This window comes from Paramormyrops kingsleyae, chromosome 12 (genome assembly GCF_048594095.1).
Source record: "Paramormyrops kingsleyae isolate MSU_618 chromosome 12, PKINGS_0.4, whole genome shotgun sequence".
NCBI lineage: Eukaryota > Metazoa > Chordata > Actinopteri > Osteoglossiformes > Mormyridae > Paramormyrops > Paramormyrops kingsleyae.
Genome location: NC_132808.1, coordinates 7462910 through 7478225, shown reverse-complemented (window position 1 = coordinate 7478225; position 15316 = coordinate 7462910). Strand labels below are relative to the sequence as shown.

General features: G+C 46.6%; 1 protein-coding gene across 6 annotated transcripts in view; it reads right to left on the bottom strand.

Moving 5' to 3' along the window:
• LOC111837709 (C-terminal-binding protein 1) overlaps nt 1–15316 on the bottom strand; it is a 77151-nt gene that overhangs the window by 23271 nt on the left and 38564 nt on the right. For 5 of the 6 annotated variants that reach the window (XM_023799998.2, XM_023799999.2, XM_023800001.2 and 2 more), the window contains exon 2: nt 386–540. In XM_023799998.2, the coding sequence (XP_023655766.1) occupies nt 386–540 (155 nt within the window). Of the gene's footprint in view, nt 1–385; nt 541–14435; nt 14774–15316 lie in introns of those variants that run through there. The other variant, XM_023799997.2, reaches the window with a different exon arrangement.

The window sequence follows — 15316 nt, the reverse complement described above, 5'->3', positions numbered from 1 at the left end:
GCTAAAATGCGAGCAGGGCATGGAGGGCCTCGGCCAGACTGACCCGGCTGACCCAAACTGTCTGGCTAATTACCCAGCTGTACAGGGAGGGGACCTTCCCAACTGCGGTAAAAGGGCCCCGCACGCAATGGTAATACACTAAACACTTTATTTTCGAGTTATTTGCCACAGTACAAACTGAAAAAGCAGGAAAATTGAGATTAAACAAGGTTACTGATTTGAATAATCACACTGGTACAAATGTCTGAAAAAAACATTAAATCTTTCTAATGAAAGGAGCAGTTTTGGCTGTCTGTAGGGGGACTCAAAGCGCATTAGCATGAGCAGACCGACAGCAGCCGGTGACGGGCAGACTGACGGGCGCCGGGAGGTCCGTGGTGCCTACCTTCTCATGGATCTCCTGCGTGGACTGAGCGTCACAGAAGGCCACCGTGGCCACGTCCTTCAGGATAGGCATCTCCACTGTGCAGTCACGGCCATCCAACAGGGCCACGAGCGGCCGGGGGTGCATAGGCCCGTTCATGATGGGGGGTCGAATGCCTGCGGGGGAGGAGGTGGTCAGCGGAAGCTTCCAGATCACTTTATAGATACACCCCAACAACCAGAGTGCCAGTGGAAACGGAACCACAGGAAACTCCCAAGGGAAATGTTTTCTCTCAGCCGCAGAAGACCTTTGTTTCCCATAGAATATGTGACAATGACCAGCAAGTGCAGGTAGTTAGAGAGAGCGCAACAATCTATATAACCTGGAAAAATGAAGCAACAAAGCGAAACATCAGGACTAGAAAAAACAGCCAATATTTCACTAAATGATTCTGTACATTTCCCAAATGAATGGTGACATTATATATATATACACAATTATTTTTTGATCCACTAACAGGCAATTAATGATAACGATGGACAACAATTTTTAGCCTCCTGAATTTTTTGTTTCTTGAAGAAAACTGGGAATTACGAAAAACAACTTCAAGCTGAACATGAAAATACTTTCAGATTTGCTATAATCAAGTAGAAGCTGGAGAAACATTAAATGAATTTAAATTTGATTAGATTCAGCATGTCTAATTGCATAATGATGCTGACACATTGCGTTAGTACAACTGAGCTAAAAGTGTCAAATCCACTGATTTTCATTTGTAATCGGCATACGATGCCTCTCGTCTCCATGTCCAACGAGAGTCAGCCAGCACTGACGGCTTCCCTGGGAACACTTTCCCATGGCTGTAGTGTTCTGGTGATACCTTGCACCATGTTTTTCACTGACCGCAACAAGATCAGCAGAAGCTCATGTGAGAATGTAGAAAATGAATTTTCAAAAACGTGTTGCACTACATGGTTTTGCATGCCAGAAGCATGTCATCAATCAGCTGCATATAGTCTGGTGCTTCATAGTTGCCAAGTAAATTCTCAACGACATCCTTGAAGGCCTTTCATGCTATTTTCTTAGGACCCCACCAGCAGATCTTTTAACTAAAACGTTCTTGGTGGCTCGAAAGACAGACATTTTCGTACCTGGTGACAGCAAACGCCATTCCACTTCTGCTTTTGACAAAACTAAGTCCCTGAGCGGGTCATTTAATTCTGGCCGTGTTATCAGGGGACGATAACCAGGCATCATCGCTCGAACACCTTCACCGTCGCTTTCCGTATCTGGTTAGTGCATTGCGGCATCTTCACCTGCCTCGTCGTCTTTCTGACAGCTTCGGTGCTGGCAAACTATTGTCCTGCTGCACTGCTCCCATAGCCGAAGGCAGGTATTTGATTGATTTCTTATTTTTAGCAGAGAAGCAAGATACATTAGTCAGTCCTTCGCCTGATCCTTCTGTTCTCACCATATCGTCAGGCAAATGGCATCGACTCCGGAGTACCTCTGAGCAAAGCTCTCAGGTTGACAGCCCATGTCGCACAGCAGCTAAGACCAGCCCAAGGTTTGTCGTAGTCACCAATTTGACAGCCGTAGTAGAGCTGATAGGCTATTTAATAAGAGCGTCTTTCAGCCTTAAGCGTATACTTGCCACAAATGTCACAGAACGTATCGCGGCTATTGAGACATTGACGAGACAATTCTTCGGTATTGAGTCTTCCTGATGACGGCGCTATTAATGCTATTATAAATGCTATTTTTAAGTAGACTCACTGTGCTATTGCCTGAAGCACACGTTCTTGGACATGCGTTCAGACCGTATCAATGTAATTCACAGCATTTCTATATGCGGGCGGCTTTTATAGCCCGTCCGCCATCGTCTTGCCTGACTAAGCATGACCAGGCATGTCTAAGACAGCATTGCGCTGAGGAAATGCCCAGATGTTCCTGGACTGACCAAAACAGCTTTGGGGACAATATACTAGTAGACTTAAAATATCACAAAGAAAAAAAAAATAGTAAGTGTTAAATTAAGTGAAGATTTAAGGTGATTTTCATAATCAACAGCCTAACAACAATAAAATATACCCAAAAGTGTTCAAAAATCTAAATCTTAATTGTCCAGCTGCATGTGACGTTGATTTATACTGCGATACCTCTTGAAATAACAGGTGCAATGCTGTTTAGGTTAAATGAAATGCTGTCTGGTCTCTCATCTTATATGGGGATGGGGAATTAAAACACTCCCTCTCTATTGTTCTGAATGATGTTAACTGTGTCGCTGTGTACATAATAACAAAATAGCTTGAAGCACTGCAATCAGCCGGGTTGGGATTTAATTGGCAGGAGATTCAGTGTCAGTGGGGGTTACAACCGAGTTAACACTCAACAAGGCGGCAAGAAGCAGCTTTAAATCTTTTGAAGTGTCAAAAATTGTGCATCCTCGTGTTTTGACGTCTACTTTTAATTTAGCTAGCTTTTATGCCAATTACTGTTTGGCATGTTGGTATGAATTAAAATATCGTGTCAGTTCAATGGCAGCAAATGAATGTAACTCAAACCCACACCAAGTGGTCCCTTGGCCCAAAGAATATGTACCGGATTCCTGTCCGGTCTTTGCCAGGAAATGTCCGCCTGAATCATGAAGCTGAACTTGAAAAACAAACTGGGCTGGCGAAAATATTTACAGTTTTTCTCCTTACAACAAAGGTGTCTCCAGAGCATTTCCATCGGAGTCAGAGGGGTGCAAACAATCTAAACTGCAGAGGGCTCTCACCCCCGATTCCAGTATTTTCAGTGCAATTTTCCGTATTAGCAAGGTTCTCAAAAAAGCACGTATGGTTCAATCACCGCGAATCGGAGCAATCAGCACAAAAAAGGGGGCAGAGCGGCAGATCAGTGCAAGCAGAGAAAGCCGTGTCAGAGACTGTGTATTTTCACATGCCGGTATCAGATAGTGATGTTTATGTCCACGCTATCCAAGTAACCATCTTGATATGACTGATCTTTGGAAGGGTGCCTTTCATGGGGAACAGTTCTGTCTCATAGGTAAATTCAGCTGTTACTGTGAGAGAGAGGGCTGTGGAACAAGCCTAGTGAACACAGGAGAATTCAGCCTTGACTGTGAGAGAACAATGTAATGCAAACCTACTGAACACATGAGAATTCAGCCATGACTGTGAGAGAGCGCTGTAATGCAAACCTATTTAACACGGGAAGATTCAGTCGTGTTCCCAAATTGCCGATAGGTGTGCATGAGTGGGTGAGTGTGCCCTGTGATGGGTTGGCGCCCCATCCTGGGTTGTTCCCTGTCTTGTGCCCATAACCTCCAGGATAGGCTCAAGACCCCCCGCGACCCTGCACAGAACAGGTGGTTTTAGAAAATGTATGGATGGATGGATGGATTGATTCAGTCGTGACTGTGAGAGAGCACTGTGGTGCAAACCTACTGAACACAGGAGGATTCAGTCGTGACTGAGAGAGAGCGCTGTGGTGCACACCTACTGAACCCAGGGGGATTCAGTCGTGACTGTGAGAGAGCGCTGTGGTGCACACCTACTGAACCCAGGGGGATTCAGTCGTGACTGTGAGAGAGCGCTGTGGTGCAAACCTACTGAACACAGGAGGATTCAGTCATGACTGTGAGAGAGCGCTGTGGTGCACACCTACTGAACCCAGGGGGATTCAGTCGTGACTGTGAGAGAATAATAATGTACAGAAGTGCATACAAACATTCCCAATAAAGTTACTGCATGCACTCGCATACACATGGCAAGTCAAGACACAGTGCAGAAACGGAGAAACACACACACTTGTCATGGCCCTCCAAAGCTCTTCAAAACCTCCAGAATCCCAGGATCCTTCACTAAACATGGCTGCAAATCGTGCACTTCCAGCTGGGTCTACGTCTGTCTACGTCTGGCAGGGAGCTTGGGAGGCTTTCATTTATCTACGGACAGGTTTTCTCTACAAACAATCTCCACAGGTGTGAACGGAAGATGTTGCGGGCCAGTCAGAAACAAGTACTTCAAGGGAGCGGGACGGGGCCCAGCACAAGTGGAGCAGCGGCCAATCAGGGTCAGATGGAATGAGGAAGACAGTACAGATCACACCGAAGCCCATTCATGAAATCAGCTTCATGGGTGAAGTTTGCAACTGGGTGAAATTCCGTCTGACAAAAATATTGTGCTGTACTGTTTACCACAACAAAATGTGGGTTCCTAAAATGGCCAAAAAAGCTTGCCACAAACTGGCAGATAACGTGGGTATGTCTATGAACTCCTGAGAGCCAAGAGGGAAAGCAAGAAGAACACAACACATGTGACCATGTGGTAAGGCACAGACAGTGATTAAACCCTCCAAAATGAGGACCTCATGCCACTTTAAGGGGTGAGAACAAAGCTTATTTTACAGACAAACCAGTAATGTCACTAATTCTGTACTGGCTTAGATACAAATGGCTCAGATTTCGACACAGTGTGATCGCCAAATCTGTAGAACACGGGCAGTCTGTATCCCTCCGAAGTTTATACACCACAGCCAGTCTCTGTAACCATAATGTCTGTAAAAGACAGCTGGTCACTATCCCTTTAAAGTCTATAGAACATTGCAGGTCGCTATCTCTCGAACATCTGTAGAACATAGCCACTCTTTCTCCCTCTAGTGTCTAGAACACGACCAGTCTCTGTCCCTGTAATGTCTATAGAACACGACCAGTCACTATCCCTCTGATGTCTGTAGAACACGGCCACTCTCTCTCCCTCTAGCCCCTAGAACACGACCGGTCACTGTCCCTCTAATGTCTGTAGAACACGGACAGTTACTGTCCCTCTAACGGTGACTGCCTTTCTAATGTCTGCAGAACACAGCCGGTCTCTGTCCCTCTGACGTCTGTAGAACATGGCTGGTCACCAGCTTTGAACATGCAGTAAAAGACAATGCGTTTGATCTGGGGCACCTGGAACTAATGTATTTTTCTTCATGATAGATGAAAGGCAAAGAAGGTGCTTTTTGATGTACCAGCCTGTGGGAGAACTTCCCTAGGGTGCAGTTTCTGGAAACTTCAGCATGAAAAACCTCAGCATCACATACTTATAATGATACTCTTAAAGTACATTGTAAATATATTTCTGCAGAAAGCTACACCTACAACAGCGGTCCAGTCACTGGCCTCAAAAAACGATGAAGATGACAGGATTAGGCCGACGTTGACCCCTCCCAGACAGCTGAAGTGGAGGTGAGAATTTTTAAGTTTGCTTTGGAAGAGAGAATCAAAAATATGAAGGTGGGGGGAAGAAACTAGTCAAGCAGGATTTGGCAATCAAGCGAGAAGCATGAGCAGCATAAAGGCCGAGCTGTTATCTGAGCTGCTGTGGGTGTGGTTTGCTGCTGCGGCTTCAGGTGCGTCGAGTCGTGTCAGCGCACATCTGTGGGCAAACAGCACGGCTAGGCTGTGGCGACACCGGCGACGCCCCCCGAAGGGCGGGAAGCACTCACCGCGAGCGGAGATGCGGGCTGAACTCAGGTTAACCTTCCATTCTCACCCTATCAGCATGTTTCCTCTGAAAGGAAACCTTCCCTAAGAAATACAAATATTAAAAGCAGAATATGATACCCACTGAAGTGTAGCTAGTGTTTCGGGGGGTGTATGATGCCACCATAGCGGTGATAAATGGACGTGTGTGATTGGCAGAGGACCAGCACGCAAACCCACACACCCTTCGTCTTCACACTCTGGTGAACTTGCTAACTGCTTTAGCGTGTGTCCGTTCTTATAGAGTTCATTGACCCGAACCGTGAGAACCATCAAAAGGGTGTTTTTTCACCATTTTTCCCTGCACAGTGAGCTAGAACTCACTGTTAAACCACCAATTAATTTAATGTTCCGAATAGTGAATTTGCATTCCTTGCATGTCAGCATGAATTCAGTGTTGAAGGGCTATTCTGCCGCTAAATTAAATTAAGTCTCCGAACGGATTCCTCCGAAGGAGCGGGCGGCCCTGCGGGTGATTCTGCGAGGCCTGTTTTCCGGTTTTCCTCACCAGACTGCCAAGCATTGAACATACGCTCTCTACACGACATAAACATCAACAATCTCCACCGTGGGTCAGCTCTCCCTGTCACCACAGCTTTGTGGTGTGTAGCTAAGCGGGCTTAGCCTCTGTGGCTGTGGTCAGAAGGTCGCAAGTTCGTGCCCCAACCCTGGCAGAATAGTCACATGACTAGGACCCCCAAACCAAGGCCCTTAACTCCTAGCTGTATGCCCCCCCCCTGCCTCACTCCCCCATTCCCAAACTTGCTCACACCTGTCTGAGTGTCTCGCAGAGACCAAGATGTTTTAGGTGAAGAGAGAATTTCCCCATTAATATATTGATGAAGTAGCACTACTCCATTCTAGCTTGGACCCCGCATACCTGCCCCAAAGACTCAGGGAGCAGTAATGGACGTGCTCCTCATCTTCTGCTGATTCCATGTGGTCTTCGTGCACCAGCCCAGTTCTGCTGGGGTTACACCCCAGCTAATAAAGCAGTGTTCCTTAAATGGTATGGAATGGTATTGCTGGAGTAATTCCCAGCCGGGTCCCACAGAGGACCTCCGTGCTGCATTCACGCCCTGGACATCTCACAGCAGCAACTGCAGGCTGCTGACATACTTAGCGGGAAGTTTCATCCACACATTATTTATTTGTTTAATTTTTGACAAAGCCGTGTCAGACAGTCCTGGCAGGTGCTGTGGGTTAAGACATTGCTCTGGGGGCCGGCAGTGAATTTTATCTGCACTGCTCTTAACCCACTGAGCCACACCAACCCCCAGAATCACTGCAGTGACTGGTTAACACTTACAGCCCCCGCACATCCTGTTTTACAACCCCTCACAAAAATTCTGTAATAGACACTGTCCCTTTCTATCTAAGATAAGATAAGATTAACTTAATTGATCCCAGGAGGGGGGGGGGGGGCATTCTTGAAATCTTTGGCACTATAATAAGGACTCAGCCCCTGTGGACCACTCCAATAAACATTTTTTCTAACCACTGTAATACAAACTACAGTACACAGCATCCCCCACTGTAACACACTGCAATACACAACTAAAGCGGCTCACCTGAGAATGCACACAAAGTTATGTTACTCCAGTGGTGCATTCTTCTGATGTGAGTGTGAATATGTTTAATAATTCACTTGTAACACATCTGCACAGCCTAATTAAATGGAATCACACACAACCTCTTCCTAATGTAGATGTAAATGGAGTGGATTTCTTCCCTGCGTGATGAACCTCATTTATATACATAAAATGTTCTCCACATACTTCTGCATGTATTGTGGCATTCCACGTTTTAGCCGTCAAACGCATCCACTTTTAAAGCAGCAGTGACCTACAAGGCAACTGAAGCCAAACCACATTATTTATTTACCTGATGCTTTTATTCAAAGCAACACATTTTTAAGTGCTTCACTCAAGGGCCCAACAGTAAAACAATTCCGCCAACAATGGGATTTGAACCAGCGACCTTCTGACTAAAAACACAGTGCCCTGACCTACTGAGCTACAACAGCTGCCAGGGTATGCAGTGCTATGTGCTCATATTGCTGGGTGGCTCAGCAGCTAACAGAGAAGCTCCAGGGCCCAAACAGGGCCGATTCGGGACCCGGGGAGCTGCTGTCTGCTTTGATTACAGCCCAGCCTGGCGAGAAACAGAAAACTACCAAAATACTAGCAGCCTGCCCACGATCTGAAAATCACCCTTAATTTGTACGAGAGAGTGACTGCAGATTATGTTCAACCATGTAGTTATTAATAACTCCTTGCTTTTCGCTACAATGACCGTGATTGGCTACTCAATGAGCCAGTACTGTGGGTCTCTCCGAGATTTCTGAAAAACCCAACTCAGAGCGGTTTTGAACCAGGAGTGCTTTCCATCTCTCACATTCACAGCCTGCTGCCAAGAGCTTGAATACGTCCACAGACACACTCATTGATTCTCCATCCTTCTGAAAACGGACTTAAAAACAAGGACACAGATATACCACTATGCTAGCCTAAGATGATAAACTCAGCTGCACTAGGAAGGTTTATTCTTATTGATATTAATTTTCATTTGTGGAGATTATGGACTTAAAAATTCACAGAGACCAAATGCCCCAACGACGTCAGAAAAACCTGTTATCTTGATGTTGCGAAGGCGATTTTTTTGGTCCCCACAAGGGGAAACTCAATTCTTTAAAAATCTGTGACCACAATCATAGAACTAAAAATGCCAAACGTCTTGTGTTTTGTTTGGTTACTTATGGCTAAGGTTCGGGCTGGGTAGGGGTTACGGTCGTCATTGTTGGGATTAGATTTTTCTCCATAGAAATTTATGGAGAGTCCCCACAAAGATATAATTACAAACCTGTCACTCTGTGTGTGCTGGACACTGTCTTGGGTGTGTGTGTATGCATGGGGGGGTTCTGCTGGGCCCGGCTGCCCCACGCTGCCTCCTGTGAGTGACAGCACATCAGGGTGAATTAAAGCTGCGCTCCCCATCCCTTCATGACAGCTTCTCATTACTGATTTAAATTATATACAAAATGGCCTCCAGATAGCTGTCCTCTCGCACATGATTTATCTGCCCATTAGCAGCACGCGGCTCGGCTTCTCCGATGGAAATTTTAATAAACTACAGCCAGCCGACATTAAAGAGGAAATCCAAGTATTACATGGTGATCTGAAATCTAACGTGATATTTATAAGTTTTTAACAATGGGGGACTTTGCCAAAGATGGACATTTTTATACAGGCATGGGGGTCTTGACTACATTTAAATAAGCAACTAATCATTTAAGTGGTACATTAATGAATCAGGCAGACATCAGCCGACCGGTTCACATTATCACTGAACTGCACTCATCAGAAAACCTGCTTAATGAAGGCGTAATCTTACATAATATTTTAGGCTGGAAGATTATTTCAGTAATAAGCAGATGTCAGGAGGGCGAGACTCCAACCTCTAGGAGATGTGAGCTGACTCTGGGATGTGGCCATTCCCTCATTGGGAGGGGGGGGTGCCATCGCTGACCCCGTCTACTCTCCCCCCCCCCCAGCCAATGGCACGCTTCGCTGCTGGCCAATGAGGCAGCAGACACTGACACCCAGCCAAAATATCCTACTGTCCCTTAAGGATGCAGATGGGGTGTCCTCACAAAAAAGCACGGGTCACCCCCAAAGTGCACAGGTCACCCCAAAAGTGATCCTCCCCCTTACAGCAGCACTGAGCCCGGGGCGACCAGAACCACATGACAAGACACTGACACACTGCTTGTCAACTGAAAATCCGTCACGTACTAAAAGTCCCTAATTAAGAAAATATATTAAACAATATTTCATAAGCATCCACCCATTTTCTATACCTGCTAGTCCTATGCAGGGTCATGGGGCCTAGAACCAATCCTGGACACAATGGGAACAAGGCAGGGAACAACCCAGGATGGGGCTTCACGCCATCACAAGACGCATACAGCATTTACACCAATCCAGGATTCGTAACTCCAATCAGCCTCAGCGTGTTTTTTTGGACTATGGTGTGAAACCAGAGCACCTGGAGGAAATCCCATGACGACACGGGAAGAACATGCAAACTCCACACACTAGCAGCCATGGTGGCGACCCGAACCCTGGCCCCAGAGGTGTGAGGCTACCATGTGACCCCAGTATTAAACAGAACTTAAAATAGCATAAAATAAAACACACACAATGTAAACGACAAAGTCACCAAACACACTGTTATGTCAATTTTAATAAAAGCACAGCATGGAAAAGGTTGGAAGATAAATAGGTGGGTGGATGGATGGATGGATGGATGGAAGATAGATCTGCAAACTTATGCTGTATTGCCTTTTCCTTTAAGATGGAGAGAGCACTCAGTGCCACGACACCGGAGCCCATTGTGACGGGAGGAATGCAAAGAGGACGATATGACTTTAATAAAGAACAGCGTGTAATCGGAGCCCTATGCTTTGTGCTCATATTGCGAAGAGAAAAATGTGTAACAGCCAAAGCAGGGGCGCGTAGCATGACGCGGGAATGCCACGGCTAGCACGATGTGTCCGAACACACGGCCCGCGCTACGGGGGTGGGGTGGGGTGGGGTGGGGGGGGACTGGCCCGCTGGGAAACGCATTAGAGCATCGCTGGGCAGGAGTCGTCCCAGAGGGGATGGATCTTTCGATATTACACGGCTCACAGCCGGGCACTGAGCAAGCTCAGAGTGTAAGGCGCTTAAATCTCCATCCCAAAATAACTGTTTGGCGCTGCGATGTTAAAGTGCAGGATTCCATATGCAGCTAGAATCCAGTTTTTGCTTTAATGATCAGATCAGCGGTTGTGGAAAATGGAAAATGCATGGTTATTGAAAACTGATACAGTGGGTGGGTGGATTTATATTTTATATTCTTGTATGGCCTGGGATTGGATCCAACACCCCCCCCCCCCCCCCACAAACCCTGACCAGGAAAAGAGGTTAAAAGATGGATGGATGGATGGATGGATGGATGGTTTTTATGTTCCAAGAAAAGTAATTAAAGAGAGAGAAGCCACAGCTCCTTTCCAGAGCACTGGGAGATGGGTGGAGTGAGGTTCTGCTGGGGATGGTGACCATTGCTCCCAGTTCTGGAGTAACCCTGAAGTCATCGGGTCATGGGGGGCAACGGGGAATATCTCACGGTTGGGTAAGTTACCCGTAGCGGGAGCTGCAGGGGGTTTACATTTATGCACTTGACTTTCAGGGTATTTAATGACTCTGCTGTCCCTCCGCATTAATAATGGTTAATTTACTCCCAACTCGGACAAGCAGCAGCAAACCAGCAGCAGCTAAAGCGTGAAGAGCAGAAACATCACATCACCCTCTCCCAGCAGCCAATCAGAGCACGCGGCAGTAAACACCTCTATCATAGGTACACCAAGGGCCTCCGACTTCTGCTGAGTGCAGAAACATCACATCACCCTCTCCCAGCAGCCAATCAGAGCACGCGGCAGTAAACACCTCTATCATAGGTACACCAAGGGCCTCCGACTTCTGCTGAGTGCAGAAACATCACATCACCCTCTCCCAGCAGCCAATCACAATCCTCAACTTAATGATGCTAAAAATAAAAGCTTGTTTTACACTTTGACATCAAATATCCTCCTTTAGATACTGTGGTGATTTGAAAGGCAGACGAGCTACAAAAAAATACATTAATTACGTATAAATGCAGACTGCCCTACGCTCCCTACAACCCAAACCAGGATAAGTGGTTAGAAGATGGATGGATGGATGTAGCTATTGGCCAGAGTGAAAATCAAATGGTTAATCGCTGCATGGGTCATCTACAGAAGCAAACACGCACCCCTGATATTACTATTAATTGTTGGTGCAATTATCAGAGAAATGTATGATATTGCTCAAGCCTGCAATATGTTTAAAGCACTAACCCAGCACTCAAAATGAACAAATTAAGAATACATTTTGTACTGTACCTTCCAGAACTACAACCACACAACACATTTCAGCTAATAACCAAACCAGGCAGGAAAAAGACATTTCCCAGCCACTTAACCTCTGAATAATGTCCAGCACAGCTGTCTAAAGAGCATGGGGAAGTCATTGTTCTCATCTCTGGGGGCTTAAGCTGTACTGCGGGTCCTTCCGTTTCAGTCTGGCTCATAGGAGCCCCCCAAACATTAAGAAATGGATTTTTCACACTAGATCGCTACACCAAGTCATGCAACGCGTGACTGAGTGTTAAGACCCATTACCTGCCTACACGGTCTCCAATTGTGTTGGTGTGACAGCCTCCGATTTCAAGGTCATAAAGACCGTTGGGAACACACTGCCCTACTGTCCTTCCTAAGCCAGCATCAATGAGCATGGAAAGACGTGGGAGAGATGGGAAAGCACTTAACGCGGCACGTTAAGGGCAAGCTGAGCGGCCCCACCGTGATCGGCGTGTCGAGCTGGATGGCCCAAAATGCCTAATTACTACTTGCAGAAGTTTTTCGTGGGTGTTGAGACCTCCGAAACAAACAAAGTGATGCATAATTAGCCCCTGGGCTTAGATTGGTGAGAGCTGAAGGGAAATGTTTTAATTTCCAGATGAGGCACAGTCAAAGTGTGGCAACTAAACATCATCTCAGTGCAAACTAGCCTCACAGAGCAAGGCCTGCTAATCGCAAAGCAAGACCCAAGATCCTTATGCAACACAGCTTCACATAAACCTACGACAAAAGTCTGGATGAAATATTACAGTTCTATGAGCATCATTAAGGCAACATCCAACGTAAATATATCATAACGATGTCTTGAAGAGATATCGTGCTTCCATAAGCCTGTAGCAACACTAAGCATGTGCATTACTGATAACCTGTGGATCACACAGTGTGGTGAACCTCTGCTAGTATGTCACACCCTGAAGGACCTGGAGGACAGCAACATGCAGAAAGCCTGACGTGGCACCTAGACAGGAGGTGGCTCTACTGAAGTTTACTAGACTATTTGGGGAAGGAAATGATTTGGGGCATAACGGGAGAAAAGATGCCGTCGCTTCAGCAGACTGCAGTCATGACACGGAGGTCACAGAAGAGCCACCGATAGAGCAATATGAGCTCTTGTGAAACGCGGGAGACGTGCGAAACACATCAATGTGTCAGGACCAGAACCATCTGCAGATCAGTATTACGTGATAAACAGCTGTGGGAAACCGTCACATATTTTATTAGCATCCAGCGTATGCTGCCTTCGGATGCAGATGGAAGTCCATCACAAAGCGGAGCAGAGCTGACCAGCGCAGTCAGCATGCAGCCCTGTCTGCACACTGACACCACTATCTTAGGTTATTACAGTCCGTAGTTTTCAATATTACCCCCCCCCCCCTCGCCCCCATTACATAATTACAGTCTATATGGCTGCAAAATCATTCAAAATACAATATGATGCTTGTGAGAATGAAGCCGTTCATTTTATAATGGCAAATCGATTAAAATGTCAAAAATGTAAAATGGATCAGTAAATGGTTAGTGATTTGTAGAAATGATGATTGTGCTTCCACAATATTATGTGAATTCTGCATATTTTATTTGTTTGTTATTGTCCTACAGGATCATCAGAATAAGTGAGTCGGCCTCGTATTGGCATCTCAGTTACTCCATCGGCACACGAAGTAGCTTTAACAAAAGTAATACCATGTATTAGATCCAACGTAATTAAACGTTACTAAAACAAAAAAAATCTTTTGACATATTTTTCCCGGGTACATTCATTAAGGGTGAAACGTGAAATGTAATGGTTTTGGCGTGAACTTCCACAGTATGGGGGGTAGCGATGTGTGGATTCAGACTTAAAATAAATAATGGACTGGATACATCTAATCCAAATATTAGACATCAGAATTAGAAACAATAGCGCTACTAAGCGCCGAAGGGCGAAAAAAATAGAAAGATCACACATGTCTGTCCTGAGCTCGGAGTCTCCCGCAGCAGACTGTTCTAGAAAGGAGCCGTCTCTGCTTCCCGCACGGCGGAAAAATGGGAAGCGAGTCGCAGAAAAACGCCTGCGTCCCGGTGCGGGTCCGAGCCCGGAGAGAAACGGCCTCCCCGAGCCGTCACTTCGAGGCTGAGGCTGGGGCTGGGGCGGGGGTGCGATCGCTGCAACACCCCGCCTAAAAAAAGCTTTCATCTGGCCCTGCGAGCATTTCGCAAAGCGCCAGTCATCCGCCGTCGTAGGTGACACCCGCCCCGATCCGCGGTCGGCGCTCCGCGACCGGCTGCGACAACGACACACTCCTCCCCCGGCGACACTCTCCGATCGCGGCCGGGAACAATACGGGCTGGGGGAGCAAGCTGCGGCTCAGCCCCAACCCTGACCGGAGCGCTTGAAGTGAAAGACAATAAAGGAGCCAGAGAGCGAGGGGGAGACATATAAAGCGAAGAAGTGAAAGAGGAGGGGGGAGGGGATGCAAGAACACCATACTGTACATACACATATCTGAGTACATGCCTGCGTAACACCACACACTGGATGCGTGCACAAAAGCAAAAGTGCAATTGTTTACCTAAAGGCAAGCCTTTGTTCAGCAAATGAGAGCTTCCCATCTGGATAATCTTCAGTCTCCAACCAGATATGGCACTTCAGTGAGACATCCACAAAAAAATCCTCAGGATATGGCCGCTACTTCAGTTTTTCTGCTTTTTTTCCCCTTAACCTTAAATCGAAGGCACACACATGCCCCCTCTCTCTCTCTCACTCACTCTCGCTTCTGTAACCCCCTCCCTCTCTCTCTCCTAGACCCTCCCTGCTTAACTCTTGCACACACACACACCGAATGCAAGTGTCACCATGTTTATGAGGACGAGGGAGCCAGGGAGAGGGTGTGTGCGTGTGTGTGCCAGGAGGAGCGGGAGGAGGAGACGGACTTCGGAGAGGAAAGGAAGCGGGGGGTGGAGCTTAGGCAACACAAAATTGATCTTTTGTTTTCTGACAGAAGGCGGTCTGAAAGGGCTAGGCGGAAACAGGCAGGATTCATGAGAGGAAGACATTGCTCTTTCCAGACCAGTATGGAAGGAGACCGGAACTAGGCTGGATGAGGGGGGGGGGGGATTGAGGGGCAGATTGCAAATATTGGCGCTAATCTCACACACAAGAAAAGATTTTAATCAAGTATATCCCATCAGAAAAGATTTGCAATTGCATAATTATAGCTAATTTAATACAAGATAAGATTTGTTTGTATTCTGTCTGTCTGCACTTGATTTCTTTACACAGGTGAGCATCTTCTACCTTCCGACGGTTTACACTCGGATAGCCTAAAGCATCATTCGACTTTGGCTCGTTACAGGCAGGAAAAATTACGGTGATTGTAAGGTTCTTTGTTCCGATCGGATTCGTCGGAAGTCCGCTCGGGGCTTTGGCTAGGTGACGCGTTGGTATCATGAA